The sequence below is a fragment of the Babylonia areolata genome, chromosome 4 (genome assembly GCF_041734735.1).
Source record: "Babylonia areolata isolate BAREFJ2019XMU chromosome 4, ASM4173473v1, whole genome shotgun sequence".
NCBI lineage: Eukaryota > Metazoa > Mollusca > Gastropoda > Neogastropoda > Buccinidae > Babylonia > Babylonia areolata.
In genome coordinates this window covers 42501-62609 of record NC_134879.1, presented here as the reverse complement: position 1 = coordinate 62609, position 20109 = coordinate 42501, and the positions used below count along the sequence as shown (strand labels likewise).

The window sequence follows — 20109 nt, the reverse complement described above, 5'->3', positions numbered from 1 at the left end:
TGTGTGTGTGTGTGTTTGTGTCTGTGTGTGTCGCACATTCTCACTGTTTGCGGGTGTCTCTGTGTGTGTGTGTTTGTCTCTCATTCTCACTGCTTGCGGGTGTCTGTGTGTGTGTGTGTGTGTGTGTGTGTGTGTGTGTGTCTGTCTCTCATTCTCAATGTTTGCGTGTGTCTGTGTGTGTGTGTGTGTGTGTGTGTGTGTGTGTGTCTGTCTCTCATTCTCACTGTTTGCGGGTGTCTCTGTGTGTGTGTGTGTGTGTGTGTGTCTTTCTGTCTCTCATTATCAGTGTTTGCGGGTGTCTGTGTGTGTGTGTGTGTGTGTGTGTGTGTGTGTGTGTGTGTGTGTGTGTGTGTGTGTGTGTGTCTGTCTCTCATTCTCACTGTTTGCGGGTGTCTGTGTGTGTGTGTGTGTGTCTCTCATTCTCACTGTTTGCGTGTGTGTGTGTGTGTGTGTGTGTGTGTGTGTGTGTGTGTGTGTGTGTGTGTGTCTGTCTCTCATTCTCACTTTTTGCGTGTGTCTGTGTGTGTCTGTGTGTCTGTCTCTCATTCTCACTGTTTGCGTGTGTCTGTGTGTGTGTGTGTGTCTCTCATTCTCACTTTTTGCGTGTGTGTGTGTGTGTGTGTGTGTGTGTGTGTGAATTAACACGCGTATTTTGTCAGATTCAAAGGAAATTTGATGATGAGAAGACCATTCAGTATGTGTATGTGCATGATTGGTGTGTCCGCATTTCTTTACACAATTTCCAGCTTTTCGTATCTTGGTATAGTCCTTGCTTTTCTTCAGTATTGCATGTTTGTGTGTATATATCTATAGATGCATATAATATATATATATATATATATATATATATATATATATATATATATATATAAAGAGCGAACAAAGACAACAGCAACAACAACACGGCAGCAGAACTACAGCCTTATTCTTCCCACATAGTACCACAAGGGCACTAATAAGTGAGACAGACATTCTAAACCACCACCAGGTCCACTCGGAGGCACTGCATCTCAGCCTCACTCTCACCAGCATCAAACAGGCATGTGGGTTGTTATTTTCAGTCCAACTTCCTCTCACTCTCTCCGCAGGTAAGTAGTAGGCCTCCTTCGGTCATGGCTGACCATGGATAGAGTATATCCGACCTAATGTCTAGTTGGGCTGTCTGCTTGGACCAAGCAGCGTCGCCTGTGACTGTAGAGACCGATGCGAGAAAGGCAGTCTCTGTCGCAGCGATCACATGTGTAAGCTGATGCTGGTCTGTCGGCTGCCATCCCTTTTCTGTGAGCTCGCTTTTCTGCTGCAGCAGCTGACAGTTTGTCCTCACCAATCCGTAGCTGATTCTTGAGTGCTTCTCCATCTGTTATGGTCATCTGCAAGGTCCTCCCAGGACTCAGTGTTGATCTCAAGTGCCTTCATGTCACGTTTGCAAACGTCTTTGTATCTCAGCTGTGGGCGGCCGATGCTTTTCTGCCCCGAGGCGAGCTCTAGGTAGGAGCCTGTGTTCCAGATGTCTTTTGGGATGCGACCATCTTCCATGCAGAGTCTGGATATCAAGAAGGCACTGGGACCAACACAGAGCCCTCAAATCCTCCACTGAGGAAGTAATCAACGATCCTAGCCAGCAGATGGAGAGATGGGCAGAACACTACTCCGACCTCTACTCCACAGAAAACATAGAGTCCAACTCAGCCCTCGATGCCATCAAGTGCATGCCGGTCATGGAAGAACTCGATGCAGAGCCAACTGAGAACGAACTCAGCAAGGCCACTAACAGCCTGACATCAGGCAAGGCACCTGGCAGCGACGGAATTCCCCCAGACCTCAAACATTGCAAGACTACTCTTCTGCATCCTATACATACGGTCCTCTGTCAGTGCTGGAATGAGGGAGCAGGACATGATGGACGCCAAGATTATCACCCTCTACAAAAACGAGGGTGAAAGGAGCGACTGCAACAACTACATAGGCATCTCACCTCTCAGCATTGAAGGCAAAATCTACGCTCGGGTCCTAATTCGCTTGCAGAAACTGGCCGAACGTTTAACCATTGATGAATAATGATATTTCAAGAGATATCAAATTTCTTACAAATATTAAGAAAAGTATACGCTTATAGTTGCTATTTTATCAATGGTTGCCCGCATCTTTCCGCACGCCTCACCGCTTCGACGCCGTAAAAATAGACCAACAATTATCTCCCTTTCCAATGTTTCACATGTCATAAATACAAATCATTTACCATATTCAGCAGTATTGTTTTTGTTTTTTTTCCACAAGCATAAACGTACTACCAATATTAACTCATGGCGTCTAGCTGGACGTGCTCCTTAAACCTTAAAATATCCAATAAAATTGTCGTGAACATGTGAAAATCAAGATATCTTATATTACCCCCCTTCCATTGAAATAAAACTAACTTGGGCAGACAATGTCAAAAATGTAGCTCCTGACCAATTCCCAAATTTCAATATTTATTCCTTACATTTCCATTCATATTATATAAAGATAACATTTGAGCAACACGTGACAACTCATCGCCCCTTCACAGGCTCATAACTTCCACAATAAACCACCATTGCAGAAATGACTAAAGGTAGGTCACGACAAATAGGAGACAGAAAATACAAACGAAACAAAGAAACACGACGAAGGAAAACAATACATGGGTAACAGGTCTGGAATACAGGCTCCTACCTGGACGTTGCACCACGACTGGAACAGAAGCACCAACACCTCGAAGACGCGCGCCAGGCAGAACCCCAGACCACGATGCTGTCAACTGTGGAGACTCACTGACGGGACTGAGGACAAAACCACCCACTGGCCAACGCACAGTGTTCTGTAGATGAACCAACGGGTGCTGACACAGAAACAGAGAAACGAAGAACAGTCCCATCTGGCGGACATGAAGTCGTTTACAGAGGGTAGAACGAATCGCAGCCGCTAAGCGCTGGTTCCATCACCGTCCTTCTCCAAGGACTGACTCCCTTCGAGTGAAGACCGGGAAAAACCGGCGAGGAGCATTTGAAGTATTAGTACTCCGCTCACTCTGCTCACTAAGCTTCCTATATATATATATATATTTTTTTTTTCGTTCAGTTGCACGAGACACTTATAAAACATCGAAAACATGACACAACAACACGATCTTTCTCCACACTCGAACGCCCAGCCACCAAGGGGAACACGCACGATGAAAAACATCGTGCACGCACATAAGAAACACGTGTACCCGTCTCTAAAAATAATTCAGCGACCCACCAGCCTCCGCCAACTTCGCCTGGGAATGAGACGGATTTGAACCCCCCCCATAAACGCAAAAGAAAATAAAAACAGCGGAATCATTATGTCGTCAGTGACAGTATTGTATTGTATTACATTGAACTGCATTGTATTGTATAGGCTACAATTGTAGGCTAGTGTACTGTGCTGCATTATAGGCTGTTATCTTGTACACAGACAGGATACGTATTTTAGGGCAGATATCTGTCGGACAGATGCTACAAATATATTGACCCACTCTTTGTTACAACCGACAGCTACGTTTTAGAATAAGTATTTTAGGGCAGATATCTTATAGGGCAGATGCTACAAATATATTGACCTATACAAAGCATGCACGTGCTAGAAGCTGTTATGACACATGCACGTGCTAGAAGCTGTTATGACATATGCACGTGCTGGAAGCTGTTATGACACATGCACGTGCTAGAAGCTGTTATGACACATGCACGTGCTAGAAGCTGTTATGACACATGCACGTGCTAGAAGCTGTTATGACATATGCACGTGCTAGAAGCTGTTATGACACATGCACGTACTAGAAGCTGTTATGACATATGCACGTGCTAGAAGCTGTTATGACATATGCACGTGCTGGAAAGACATCATTTTACTCCCATCATCATACCACCCACCGCTTCAGTTTTGTGTTTCTGCCGCTGCTAATGCTGTTGCCGCCATTCCTGTTATGATCACACCTGCTAAATGGCTAATTAAAACGAACTGGTAATTAATGTTACATTTTGCCTCTCGCCTGTCGTCCTCATTTGCAAACAACAGCAACAACAACAACAACATAACCATCAAGTTATTATATCTATCCATCTGTCTGTCTGTCTGTCCATCCGTCTGTCCATTTATGTATCTGTATATTGGTCTATCTCTCTATCTATGCGTGTGTGTTAGTGTGTGTGTTTATGTTTATGTGAATGTGTGTGTGTGTGTGTGTGTGTGTGTGTGTGTGTGTGTGTGCGTGTGTGTGTGTGCGTGTGCGTGCGCGCGCGCGCGCGCGCGCGTGTGTGTGTGTGTGTGTGTGTGTGAGACAGAGAGAGAGAGAGAGAGACAAGACAAGACACATTCTTTATTTCGAGGATAATAGATAAGCACTGGCGTGCTTTTTTACATCCAGTCCCCGCCCTGAATAGGGTCCACACTACACGATACTAAATAAAATGAAAGCATGAAAGCATAGTGTTAGTAGAGATACATAACAGGGAAGAAAAATAAATAAATAAATAAATAAATAAAATGAAATAAAAATTAAAATGAAATAAAATAAAAAAACAAACAAAAAAAACACACACCCTCCCCCCCCCCCAAAAAAAAAGACAAAAAGAAAAAAACAAACAAAAAAACAAAACAAACAAAAAACCAACAACAAAAACCAACAAAAAACAAAAACAAACAAAAAAACAACAACAAACAAACAAAACAAAAAACAAAACAAACAATCAAACAAAACAAAACAAACAACAACAACAACAACAACAACAACAACAACAACAACAACAACACACACACACACACACACACAGAGGTACAAGCATGGTGGCTGTAAAATGTATGAAAAACTGAACCAACTGAAAGAAACAACACACACAACACACACTGCACTACAGATCAGTGGAGGATGGAGGGTGAGGGAGGTCAACCATACACATCTGACAAACAGTATTAAAATGAACGATTTACATTACACTTTATGGCATAAGGTGGGACAGGCAATGTTTTTTGAAGGTGGTTGGGTAACGGTGTTTTTTAATTGTTTCTGGGAGTGAGTTCCATAGGGTGGCGCCTGAGTAGACTAGACTGGATTTGAACAAGTCAGTTCTTGGAATTGGGATATGGACTTTGGGGGGATTCCTTGATGAATTTACAGAAAATTTGTCTATTAATGTGGTTGGTGCGTTACTTGTCATAATCTTTTGCATCATGATTCCTTTATTGTACTCTAATCTACGGATTAGTGGGAGAATATTCACTTGTTTATAGTCTGAGTCTAAAAGGGAAGTCTTTTTAATGAGTACCAGCTTGAGGCCCCGTTTATGAAGATTCTGTAATGGCTTCATGGTGTTCGCACTTGCGGAATCCCATAGTGTTGATGCATAATCTATCGTAGACTGAATATGTGCTTGAAAAAATAATTTCCGTGAATGAAGGTCAAGGAAATGTTTGATGTTGGATAGCTGATGGGTTTTCTGGGCTGTCTTTTTGCAAAGGGAATTTATGTGAGGATTCTAAGTGAGATTGTTGTCAATTATAATCCCCAGAACTTTGTGATCACTGACCTGTTCAATGGGTTCACCTTTAATTTGGATGGAAGGAAAACTATGTATAGTGTTTTGCCTCTTTTGTCTGGTTGTGATTAACATGCATTTTGTTTTTTGAGCGTGTTTATTATATATTTCTGTAAATATTTCGATCCAGTGTTCTATTGCAAGATCGGGATCTGTTATATCATATACCGATGAAAGTTTGGAGCTACTCACGTCATTTATAAAGAGCTGCTCATTAAATTTAGAGTAGCAACGATATGCTATTGTCTTATGGCCTGATTTGGGAATTTTTACTCCCTTTTTCCCCTTGTGACGCAAACTGGGTAGTGATCACTGGAGTTGAATATTGGAACGCAAGCTGCTAATATATTGTTCTTATTGGAAGTGTATATGTGATCTATGAGCGTCTGTGAATTGTGCATAACTCTGGTGGGTGTATTGATTAGTTGATGCAGATTAAACAGACTTATTGTCGCGTTCCACTGTGTACTGGCTTTGGTAAGGTCTGTGTTGAAATCTCCAAGTAAGATGATTTCCTTTGATTTTAACGTGGCCGCGTCCATCATTTCGGTGAATTTATCTAACCAGTTTACCCGTTCTGCCGGATTTCTAAAACAGAACGCGATTAAAATGGAAGGGGTGTTTTTCAATTTGACTTCTATCCACATAGATTCTACATCGTGCTGTTCAAGATATGGTAGACGCTTAAATGTGAGGGATTCGCTGACATAGAGGAGGAGACCAGTCTCCCTGGCTTTTGTTGGGTCATTACGGATAACGTTATAGCCTGGGATGTACATCTCAGCATCACTGATATGTTCCGAGAGTCTTGATTCAGAGAGACCAAGTATATGAAAAGGTTTTCCATGGTTACTTAAAAGGGAGGTTATTTCTGTAGTTTTGTTAACTGCGTGATTTATATTTAAATGTGTGATTCGAAGACCGTCTTTAGATGGCCATACATTTTGGCTTGTGCTCATTTTTGTTTTCTTTGATGAACAATGAAAAATAAATGAAAATAGGTTGCCAACGGGAGAAAACAAACAAACGAACAAACAAAAACAAAAAACAACAACAAAACAACAACAACAAAAAAGCCCACAAAGGTACAAACAAAACACAATCAGTATATCAGAATACAATCAGTAGTTCACCTAATTAATACAAGACATTCAATATGACAATCAACACCAGAAAAGATCAGAAATTAGAATACGCAATGAAAAACTAAGGGATAAAAAAAAAAATCGAAATAGTATTCAAGACAGTTTCACTTCAGTTGTCTCACAGCGCCAAGTTTGACTGGTGTTGGCTGTGTTCGGTAGTCTTTCACACGTGTCCACAGCTGATTGAAAATTGTGGATAGTGTCCGGCACAGGTCCAGCGGCACTTGCAATCGAAGCATAGATTTAAAGAGAGAGAGAGTGTGTGTGTCAAATCATAATCCTCTATTTGCGTGCATTTCTTTGTAAGCTGAAATGTAGGTAAAATAACGTAAAAATATATAGCACGAATAAACTTACGATATACTGATTTTAATTTTTCTTTTTTTTAGAATAAATGGTTCCCATACAAGCCTATGTTTTTACATTGTCTGTTTCCGCTACCTAAAGACTGTGGCTAAGCTTTTTCTTCTGAACAGCTGATACAACCTTTAATTACTCAGCCCACATTTGAAATGTATATGCTGAAAATGTGAATGTTTGAAAAGGCGATATTGTGCTTACCATTTCCATGTACCGTAATATTCTTTAGGCCTGACCTATTGCAGTCCCCGCTGAAGACCGTATTTTGTAACCACACACTTTTATGTCGGCTCATTGCAATGCAACTGAGCCCAGCTCATACATGAATGTAGCGATCACTGCATAGTTCAACCCTTTTCTTCTTTTTTCACGTTTATGTACTGCCACACCCCTCGCCTTTATTCTGCCCTTATATGTAGGAACAGTTTTATGTTGGTTTTTATTTGTGTGTTTGGACGGGCGCAATAGCCGAGTGGTTAAAGCGTTGGACTGTCAGTCTGAGGGTCCCGGGTTCGAATCACGGTGACGGCGCCTGGTGGGTAAAGGGTGGAGATTTTTACGATCTCCCAGGTCAACATATGTGTAGACCTGCTAGTGCCTGAACCCCCTTCGTGTGTATATGCAAGCAGAAGATCAAATACGCACGTTAAAGATCCTGTAATCCATGTCTGCGTTCGGTGGGTTATGGAAACAAGAACATACCCAGCATGCACACCCCCGAAAACGGAGTATGGCTGCCTACATGGTGGGGTAAAAACGGTCATACACGTAAAAGCCCACTCGTGTCCATACGAGTGATCGCAGAAGAAGAAGAATTTGTGTGTTTGTTTTCAAAAGAATCCAAATGTTAAGCCTATAAAGCAACCACATTATACCGTGGACTGGAATAAAACAAGTTAAAAAAAAAAAAAAAAAAAAGACCAACAGCGCAAGGAGACAACAACGGAAATAAACTAACCTACTACCGCTAAAACAATCGTAGTTGAAATGAAAATTTCGGAGATGGAATCTGAATTTTGTAGCACGGAACAAACGTGAGAAAAAAGATAGGAGCACCATTTGTAATTGATAATACAAATGAAACAGCAAAGCAAAAAACACAGGGTCTGAAACGACAGTAGAGTAGAGTAGAGTAGAGTAGAGTAGAGCAGAGTAGAGTACGGTACGGTACGGTACGGTACAGTAGAGTAGAGTAGAGTAGAGTACGGTACAGTACAGTACGGTACGGTACGGTACAGTAGAGTAGAGTAGAGTACGGTACGGTACGGTACGGTAGAGTAGAGTAGAGTACGGTACAGTAGAGTAGAGTAGAGTAGAGTACGGTAAGGTACGGTACGGTACGGTACAGTACAGTACAGTATGGTTTTGTACAGTACAGTATAGTATAGTACAGTATAGTATAGTACTATGGTATGGTATAGTATTGTATTGTATTGTATTACTTTTTGTTACAACATAGTTATTCCTTTTGTAAACGTCGGGCTGGTCACCTTGGTAAAATCGTGTCCCTGCAGTACAAGCACGACCTTTATTCTTTTTCTGACTGCAAGTGTCTTAATTTGTTTTACTATCCGAGTTGATTTTTCACCAAACTCTTACCAGGTTTAACCCTTGAAGTTGCCTTGTGTTCTTTTACGAACGGTTTATCGTCTTATCCAAATAACCACCACCCAGACCAACACTAAAGATCTAGCGGTGAAGTAGGGGGTGGAGGTAAAAACCTCGTGACATATAATTACGGGACTTAACCCGCAGACACTGGCTTCCTAGTCTGGTGCATTACCAGCAGCCAATCGTGTTGTAATACACTGTGTGTGTGTGTGTGTGTGTGTGTGTGTGTGTGTGTGTGTGTTTCTCTGTCTGTCTGTCTGTCTGTCTGTCTGTCTGTCTCTCTTTCTGTGGTAAGGAATGTCACAGCTACACCCACCCAGCCAGTCGTGTTATAATACACTGTGTGTGTGTGTTTCTCTGTCTGTCTGTCTGTCTGTCTGTCTCCCTTTCTGTGGTAAGGAATGTCACAGCTACACTCACCCAGCCAGTCGTGTTATAATACACTCTGTGTGTGTGTGTTTGTCTGTCTGTCTGTCTGTCTGTCTGTCTGTCTCCCTTCCTGTGGTAAGGAATGTCACAGCTACACTCACCCAGCCAGTCGTGTTATAATACACTGTGTGTGTGTCTGTGTTTCTCTGTCTGTCTGTCTGTCTGTCTGTCTCCCTTTCTGTGGTAAGGAATGTCACAGCTACACTCACCCAGCCAGTATACACTGTGTGCTCATCACTGTTGATGAGTGTGACAGAGCAAGCAGGGCCATAAAAGGCCACCTGTGTCGTGCTTGGAGGGTGGGGGTGGGGGTGGGGGGTGGCTGGGGGGCGTGGGGGAGTGGGGGGTGGTTGGGGGGAGCAGGGGGAGGGGGGGGCGTCAGCTGTCACAGCAAAGCCATGTGGCTAACGGGAAGGAGGCTGAATAAATACCGTAGCCTGTGCATGGTGTATATCTAGAAAAGCACAAACAGATAGATATACAGACAGACACATACATACATACATATACACACAAATACAGACACATGGGCACAAACACAGACAGACAGACACACAGACACAGACACACACACAGACACACACACACACACACACACACACACACACACACACACACACACACCCCAAAAAGCAACCAAAACAAAAACTAGCACCAACAAACAACCTCCTCCCCCTCCCCCCCTCCCCCCGAAAATAAAGAAAAAAGATGAAAATCGAAGAAGGTGCTGTATATCAACTTAAACATAAATGAATAAATCGATAAATAAATAAATGAATAAAAAAACTAAAAACAAACAAACGAACAACCCACGCCCCCTGCAATCAGCAATAGGTTTGACTGTGTGTGCATCTGTGTGTGTGTGTGTGTGTGTGTGTGTGCGTGCGTACGTGTGTGTGTGTGTGTGTGTGTGTGTGTGTGTGTGTGTGTGTGTGTGTGTGATATACTGTGTGGCAAATGAGAATGGTGGGAACACGTGTGGTCTAAATGTGACCCTGGTCTGTTTAGAACTGTACATGTACGGCAGGAGTTATTGCTATGTCGGTCCGCTCACTCACCAATCACAGTGCTATCTATCTATCTATCTATCTATCTGTCTGTCTATCTATCTATCTGTCTGTCTGTCTGTCTGTCTGTCTGTCTATCTATCTATCTATATATATCTATTTATCTATCTATCTATCTATCTGTCTGTCTGTCTGTCTATCTATCTATCTATTTATCTATCTGTCTGTCTGTCTGTCTGTCTATCTATCTATACACGTTTGTCTGTCTACCCATTTCTCTTATCTGTACAAGCGTCTGTACGTCCGCACATTCGTCCGTTCATCCGTCCATCTATCTATCTATCTATCTATCCATATATCTCTTTCTCTGTCTGTCTGTCCGTCTCTGCGTCAGTTCATTCGTCCGTCTGTCTGCTTATTTACCTGTCTGTCTGTCTGTGTGGCTGGCTGCACATCGCCGTGTATTGTATTTATCCATCCACCAACAGATGTCGTTCCCTGTTTATCTGTCTGTCAGTGTTGAGAAGTTTTACTTTCAAGTTGATTATGGATAAGGAACAAAAACTGCCGATTTTTTCATCAATATATCTGAAAAGGAAACACACAGACACAGACACAGACACACAGAGACACACACAGTCACACAGACACACGCATATATATATATATATATATATATATATATATATATACACATATACACACACACATATATATATATATCAGTGGTTATTTGCTCCAATAATGACACATACTGTACATCTGTCTCTCTCACATGTACGTATGTCTGTCTGCCTGTTTGGCTCCTGTGCCCGTACTTGGGAATGTGTAACCTGAAGAAAAAAAAACAACAAAAACAATGATTGTTCTTTGATATTTGTTTACGTTAACCAAAATGTACTTGGGTGGTACTCTTGTTCTGTTAGTTTCAATAGCTTTTATTCGGCTGAAATATTCCGTGGACTGGGGTAAAGGCGTGTGACTTTGTCTAACGTTGTTTCGATTAACTGTTTGACATAATCTTGGGCTCTCTTCGGCTCACGGGTAGGAAAACTCGGAATGGGACGGACCCCTTTGCGTGTTATTCCATACTTTCCACTCTGATATGCTCGCACGCGGCTTCAGTGTCTAAATTCCCCCCTTCCCCTCCTTGCACTGACAAATTGAATCAGTGCGATACTGGTCTTATAAAACGATTTTTTAAAAATCGCCAGCATTCCATAGAGTAGTCAAATATGTTTGTTTTATTTCTCGCACACGTGTGTTTGTGTGTGTGCATGCGCCCGCACGCGCGTGTGTGTCTATGCGCGGGCGGACGAACGTGTGTGTGTGTGTATCTGTGTGTGTGTATGTCTGTGTATTATGTCTTTGTCTGTGTGAGTGTGTCAGTGTATCAGTGTGCGTATGCGTGCGCTCGCGCGCGCGTGTAATTGTTGCCTGAATAATGTGTCTGTCTGTCTCTGTGCACCAGTGGCATTGCCAGCTCTAAGACTTATTCAAATGAATATGATATCCTTTTGATATTCTCCACACCCACTCCCCAAGTCAGTTTCAGAACTGACATGTTTTTTTCAGTTATGAGTAAGTTATGTTTCTGGCAATTATGATATTCAAAATAGCGACAGCCAACAACAGTGATTATGGTGATGGTGATGATGTGTATGATCCTGTATATTGTTTCAAATAGTCTCACACAATGCTTCCTTCATCTTCACAGGACAAGGAGTCAGCGGAGAATCCAGCAGCACAGTTGCAGATCCGGATAATTCAACGTCAGCTGGAGGTCAGACCTTCATTTCTTTGGTTCATAAAGCTTTTCTAATTTTGTTTGAATGTTTCGTTGATACCACACCCCACCTCATTGCTTTGTGCTTCCAGTGCACACTTTTTTTCTTTCATCATGTGTGTATGCTGCTGGTGTGGATATTTGTAACATCAAAGTCAACTTTTTCAAGGAAAGGGTTTGATTATCCTTTAGCGAAATAGTTTCTTTGTCTTGTGAAAGGGGGTGGAATCTTTTCTTTGTTTTCTGTGATGGTTGTGAATATTGTGACACATTTACAGGCTTCTTTCCGGCTTTAAGAAACTGAAAGTTCTGCGCATTAAAATTCTTCTTCTTCTGCATTTGTTGACCGCAACTCGCTCGTTCACTGGTGTGTACAAGTAAGCTTTTTACGTGCATGACCGTATTTTTCCCAGCCAGATAGGCAGTCATACTTCGTTTTCGGGGGTAGGCATCACTGGACATCCTCTTGTTTCAATAACCCGCAGAATGCTGACATGGATCACAAGATCTTTAGCATGCATATTTAATCTTGTGCATATATATACATGGAAGTTAAAGAGGTCAGAGGCAATTTGGGGCGATGGGACACCAAAGAGAGAGATATATATATAAGATGAAGACGTACATACACTAGCTTGTCTGCACACATATTGACCTGGGAGAAAGGAAAAATCCCCACCCTTAACCCATCAGGTGCGCCGGAACCGAGGATCGAATCCAGTACTAATTCTGTAAACCAGCGCGCTGATTGTGTGAAAATTATTTGCCACACGTATATTTTTTGAAAGCCACTGAGAATACAGCGAATTTATCAGCTTTATGTTTGGATCAACTTTGACAGAAGAGTTTCTGATATATATATATATATATATATATATATATATATATATATATATATATATGTGTGTGTGTGTGTGTGTGTGTGTGTGTGTGTGTGTGTGTGTGTGTTGTTGTTGTTGTTGTTCGGGATGATTGCTACATTGTATATATCGTGGATGTTGTATAGTGAGTTAAAGTCCCTAGTAGTTTTCGAATGAAAGCAAAAGATACATGCTGTGTGAAGCTTTGAATAGTCGATATTGTGGATTATTGTGATTGTGACTATGCTTGAACTAGTCATGCTCAGCTTTCTATGTGTATCATTCTGTTTGTTGTATTTCAGTCAGATTTGGTGCAGCCACCAATAACGTCCTTGATTCTTTCCGCACACACATTTATGGATAATATGGAAAAAAAATTGTCGCAAATTGTCCTCTTGGTTTTCTTTTTCTTGTTGTTTGTTGCTTTTTTTTTCTTTTTTTTTATTTTTTGAGTGAGGGATGGGTCTGTGTGTGTGTGTGCGGGGGGATGGATGGGTGGGTGGGGGGTCGGGGGGGGGGCGTGAGGGCTGGATCTTGCACAGACTTAATCCTGGGGGAAATCTACGCTGTGACTTAAAGTATTAGATAAAACACCATCCAGCACTGAGACACATGAGCGTGATTACGTGGGTATCGCTACGTTGTGGCTGGACTCAGTGTCAGTACCACAGGCCCTACTGCCACAGCACCAAAACTCTAATATTGAAAGCTATGTGTTTCTTTGAGCGATAAAGATGTAATTGTGTTGGACATAATAACACTGTTCAAATCAAGTTTTTGTGTGTTTTTAAATTTTTATTTCTATCTCGATTGTTCACGAAATTCTTTTAATTCGGCGGTAATGGAGATGTTGCAATCGCTTCATGCACAGCGCACTACATAGCTGTTTTCTATAGATCTGCACAAGCCAGTCTGCTACAGGCTGACCGAAACTGAAAGAAAAGATTGATTCCATTTTTTCTTTCATGTTGATTTCAGTATCCACTTTAGAATAAATATATGCAGTAAACAAGTGAATGGTGTAGTGTCACTGTATGTGTTCTGTCCAGATTTTGCATGTCTTTTCCATTAATTGCAAACGAGAAAAACGAGGTCATGCCGTCGTCTCACCAAACATAGCCTACGTTCTGGAGACTAGAAATTGGTAATATAGTGTTTTCGGAATCCGGAATGTGCCTCAACGAAATGAACCGCTAATGATCCGGAAATACGGCTTATTTCGGGAGACTTACAACCTGTTTGGTATGACTGAAGAGTTTTTTTCCCTACTGTTTTAGACAAATTTGGTATTGGCAGACAAAGTATTTCCAGAGAAAATGGCAACGTTAAAGTTTACCATGGCCACACACACACACACAAAACTGAACACAAGGTTATAACATAGACTCACTTTCTTTCTTCACCTAGTGAGTCAAAAATAATGGTCGTGTTTATTTATTATTGTTCTTCCTGTCACATGCAGTAGCTGACTTTTCTTTCTTTCTTCCTCCCTTTACAAATGACGGAAAGAGTGATGCTGTTTTCAGTCTGTTCCTGGTGTTCAGTGGGCCTTAGAATATCTGCACCATGTAGACATACCACCACCTTGTTCCTAGCTACACATGCTGCTAACCCCTCCCCTTGATTCCAGTTGAACTTAAAGACACAACAGGTGCCCCATACAACGGCAGCAGCACCTTCACTAACACCACCACCACAGAGGCTTCTGAAGCTGAGGACCAGACCTTACCTTCGTCCGACACCTCACCGTTCAACGACACACTCACAGCAGAGGGAACATCACCTGGGCCACAAAGTCAAGACGGGGGAGTGAGCACAGGGAATGACACTGCTCAGATGTCCATAGATCACCCTTCGCAGAATGTTTCCGGTGAGGCAACAGCCTTTGGGGATCCTGCTGCCAGCGAGGAGGATCCTCCCGCCGAGGACCCCCCCACCCACGTACCTACCGACGGTGCTCCCACAGGTGGTTATCTTGACGGTACTGAGGGATACCCTTCTGAAGTGGCTGCCAATTTCACCTATACTAATGACACCCTTCCTGTGGACAGACCCAGGGATGACACACCTTTTGATGAGGACATCCCCACTGAAGAACATACCCCCACGGAAGATACGCCTTTCGGTGAAATCCCCACGGATGAAGATGCACCCACTGAAGAAGATACTCCTTTTGAGGACATCCCCACTGAAGAAGATACCCCCCCGGAAGATACGCCTTTCGGTGAAATCCCCACGGATGAAGATGCACCCACTGAAGAAGATACTCCTTTTGATAACATCCCCACTGAAGGTTCACACCCGGAAGACACGTTCGGAGCAAACAGCACCGCTGAGGACTGGCATTTTGATGATATTCCCGCTGAAGGCACACCCCTAGACGGCTATGCCCCTGCAGGAAACGACACTGCCTCGGAGTCAGACACCGCGCCCACTTCCAACCTGGGCCTTGCTCCTACCGCCGCCAACGTTACAGAGACCATGGACGCTGACGTTGACGGAGATATGTCCAACGTAACTGTAGTTAACGCCAGTGATATGACTAACGTGACGGCTGTTAATGGGACCGATGTTGATGATGTTGACGATGCTGATGCGTGGGAGGATGAGGACTGGAACTATGAGGACGACGTCACGGATGAGTACGACACAGCTAACGTCACTGCCGAAGAAGATGTAACAGCAAACCAAGGCAACACCAGCTTCACAGACACTGATGTCACTAACGAAAGAACCCCAGCTTACGTTGACGATGACGATGAATATGATGACGAATATGATTATGAATATGAGGACGTCAGCGAGGACCAGGACATGACGTCAGAAAACGACACAGACGTTTCGATGGTTGATGACGTCAGCGTCCCAGGTATTACACTGTTGGAGGGGAAATTGTACATCTTGTACAGTATGGAGCATTGAGTGCACGAGGTAGTTGTAGTCAATGGTAGTGTGGGAGCATGTGCATAAAAAGCAGTATATATACAAATATAGTAATACTAAATGTATATATATATATATAGTAACGACGTAGTCAGAAGCATTTGGGGTTGATGACATTTTCATTAGAAAGTTTGATTTAATGTCTTCACTGTCAGCTTGTATTCCCCCCCCCACCCCCCACCCCCACACACACCAATCTCTCTCTCTTTCTCACACAGGACATTTACACTTTCTCACAGCTCCCCCACCCCCACCCCACCCCACCACCAATCTCTCTTTCTCACACAGGACATTTACACTTTCTCACAGCTCCCCCCCCACCCCACCCCACCACCAATCTCTCTTTCTCACACAGGACATTTACACTTTCTCACAGCTCCCCCCCACCCCCACCACTCTCTCTCTCTCTCACACAGGACATTTACACTTTCTCACAGCTCCCCCCCACCCCCACCAATCTCTCTCTCTTTCTCACACAGGACATTTACACTTTCTCACAGCTCCCCCCCACCCCCACCACTCTCTCTCTCTCTCTCACAGGACATTTACACTTTCTCACAGCTCCCCCCCACCCCCACCAATCTCTCTCTTTCTCACACAGGACATTTACACTTTCTCACAGCTCCCTCCCACCCCCACCAATCTCTCTCTTTCTCACACAGGACATTTACACTTTCTCACAGCTCCCCCCCACCCCCACCAATCTCTCTCTTTCTCACACAGGACATTTACACTTTCTCACAGCTCCCCCCCACCCCCACCAATCTCTCTCTCTTTCTCACACAGGACATTTACACTTTCTCACAGCTCCCCCCCACCCCCACCAATCTCTCTCTCTTTCTCACACAGGACATTTACACTTTCTCACAGCTCCCCCCCCACCCCCACCAATCTCTCTCTTTCTCACACAGGACATTTACACTTTCTCACAGCTTCCCCCCACCCCCACCAATCTCTCTCTTTCTCACACAGGACATTTACACTTTCTCACAGCTCCCCCCCACCCCCACCAATCTCTCTTTCTCACACAGGACATTTACACTTTCTCACAGCTCCCACCCCACCCCCACCAATCTCTCTCTCACACAGGACATTTACACTTTCTCACAGGTCCCCCCCACCCCCACCAATCTCTCTCTTTCTCACACAGGACATTTACACTTTCTCACAGGTCCCCCCCACCCCCACCAATCTCTCTCTCACACAGGACATTTACACTTTCTCACAGCTCCCCCCCCCACCCCCACCAATCTCTCTCACACACACACAGGACATTTACACTTTCTCACAGGTCCCCCCCCCACCCCCACCAATCTCTCTCTCTCTCTCTCTCACACACACACAGGACATTTACACTTTCTCACAGTTCCCCCACCCCACCCCACCCGCACACACACGCTCCTACTCAGTTCCACCCATTGTTGTTTGTTTGTTGTTGTTGTTGTTGTTGTTATTTTTCTTGTCATTCATGTTCTTGTATTCTTCTTCGGTTTTTGAAACAATCAAATACATCGCCTCATCTGAGCGTGTACATGCATTTTAATCTGTCATCAAATTCATCATTTCAAATGGAAAAAGAACAGACTGGGTTCAATACCTTCAGTTCGTGCATGCTTATTGGAAATCGTTTTTGTGATGGCGTGTTTATTTTACAGATCTCTCTCTCCCCCCACCCTCCCCTCCCTCTCTCTCTCTCGCTGTGTTCGCATGATATTCAATTTTACTTTCGAATACATTTTAACAGCATTCGGCATATTCCTTGTATTCATTTGCACTGCATGCAATGTGATTGGTGATGCCGCTTCTGTTTTATTTTGCTGCCTGCGGGCTGTCTTTGCCGTTAGTGTTTCAATGATATGCGTTCTCTATGTTTATCAAGAGGTGGCTGCAAGCATGCTTTGTTGCTAATCAGTGATGCGTAGTCGGGATAGATGTCCATTGGGATCGTTAGTACCATCGTCCTTCGTTGTCCGTCGTCCATCAATTCACCTGTCTCACAATCATCTTCATCATCATAATCAACATCTTCACTATTCGCTGAACTGCTTAGTCATTTCCTGCATAAGGAAAGAAACAACTTGACATGTACACAGTTACGGTCATTTCCTACTTAAAGAAACAAACACTAAAGAAACAAACAGCTTGACATGAGCACAGTTACGGTCATTTCCTTCTTAAGGAAACAAACAACTTAACATGACATGAACACAGTTACGGTCATTTCCTGCTTAAGGAAAGAAAGAAACAACATGACATGAACACAGTTACGGTCATTTCCTGCTGAAAGAAACAAACAACTTGACATGTACACAGTTACGGTCATTTCCTGCTTGAGGAAAGAAACAACTTGACATGTACACAGTTACGGTCAGTTCCTGCTTAAAGAAACAAACAACTTAACATGTACACAGTTACGGTCAGTTCCTACTTAAAGAAACAAACAACTTGACATGTACACAGTTACGGTCATTTCCTGCTTAAAGAAAGAAACAGCTTGACATGAACACAGTTACGGTCATTTCCTGCTTAAAGAAAGAAACAGCTTGACATGAACACAGTTACGGTCATTTCCTGCTTAAAGAAAGAAACAGCTTGACATGAACACAGTTACGGTCATTTCCTGCTTAAAGAAAGAAACAGCTTGACATGAACACAGTTACTGTCATTTCCTGCTTAAAGAAAGAAACAGCTTGACATGAACACAGTTACTGTCATTTCCTGCTTAAAGAAAGAAACAGCTTGACATGAACACAGTTACTGTCATTTCCTGCTTAAAGAAAGAAACAGCTTGACATGAACACAGTTACTGTCATTTCCTGCTTAAAGAAAGAAACAGCTTGACATGAACACAGTTACTGTCATTTCCTGCTTAAAGAAACAAACAGCTTGACATGAACACAGTTACGGTCATTTCCTACTGAAAGAAACAAACAACTTAACATGAACACAGTTACGGTCATTTCCTGCTTAAAGAAACAAACAGCTTGACATGAACACAGTTACGGTCATTTCCTGCTGAAAGAAACAAACAGCTTGACATGAACACAGTTACGGTCACTTCCTACTTAAAGAAACAAACAGCTTGACATGTACACAGTTACGGTCATTTCCTGCTTAAAGAAACAAACAGCTTGACATGAACACAGTTACGGTCATTTCCTGCTGAAAGAAACAAACAGCTTGACATGAACACAGTTACGGTCACTTCCTGCTGAAAGAAACCAACCAACCAACCAAACTCCCCGTCCCAGCCCTCCTTCCCCCGAAACACACAAAAAACAACAACACACGTATGTCCATATTGTAACTCGGTATCGTTGTCGTCATATATAATTGACGTCGTCGTCATCATCATTGTCGTTGTAATCATTATCCCGACCACTGTCATCAAGAACAGAAAATGTGTCTCGTAGGCTGCGTCTGTTTCTCGTTGCTTATATTATTTCTCTTTTTTCTTGTTCTTTTTTTTTACGTCTTTCTCTGTGTGTCGGTCCGTCTGTCCATCTGTCTGTCTTTACCGCAGACATGATTGACATTTCACCAACACCTCATTCCCCTCCATCATCAGCCAGAACAAGATGTTGTTTGTATTGTGTTATCATGCCACTTTTTTGGACAGACAGAGAGACAGACAGACACACACACATACACACACAAAGACACAGACACACCAGTAGGATATTACCTGCCATTCTGTCCTCATCCAGGAAGAACCTCATTACCTGCCATTCTGTCCTCATCCAGGAAGAACCTCATTTCTGTCCTGATCCAGGAAAAACCTCATTACCTGCCATTCCGTCCTCATCCAGGAAGAACCTCATTACCTGCCATTCTGTCCTCATCCAGGAAGAACCTCATTTCTGTCCTCATCCAGGAAGAACCTCATTACTTGCCCTTCTGTCCTCATCCAGGAAGAACTTCATTTCTGTCCTCATCCAGGAAGAACCTCATTTTTGTCCTCATCCAGGAAGAACCTCATTACTTGCCATTCTGTCCTCATCCAGGATGAACCTCATTACCTGCCATATATATATATATATATATATATATATATATATATATATATATATATATATATATATATGTGTGTGTGTGTGTGTGTGTGTGTGTGTGTGTGTGTGTGTGTGTGTGTGTGTGTGTGTACTGCTTCTCTTTTGTCATTCAAATGTGAAAAAAATTCATTTTCATCTTTTTGTTTGGATTTGATGATGTTACTCTTCTTTGCAGTACAGCCAGGAGGTCGTCATTGCTGATTATTATTGTTGTTGACAAAATAAGGAGAATAAATGATAGGGTAGGGATGGACTGATGTCTGGAAGACGATAAAAACAACAACAGTAAACGGAACAGATCGTCTGTAAATGATACACTTAGAGAAACAATAGACGG

The 20109-nt window shown here is 42.9% G+C and overlaps 1 protein-coding gene across 1 annotated transcript in view; it reads left to right on the top strand.

The window, feature by feature from the left end:
* The window catches only part of LOC143281362 (uncharacterized), a 37119-nt gene that overhangs the window by 1237 nt on the left and 15773 nt on the right, over positions 1-20109 (top strand). Inside the window, exons 2-3 of the mRNA XM_076586566.1 lie at positions 11819-11914; positions 14408-15646. Of these exons, the coding sequence (XP_076442681.1) occupies positions 11819-11914; positions 14408-15646 (1335 nt within the window). The remainder of the gene's footprint in view (positions 1-11818; positions 11915-14407; positions 15647-20109) is intronic.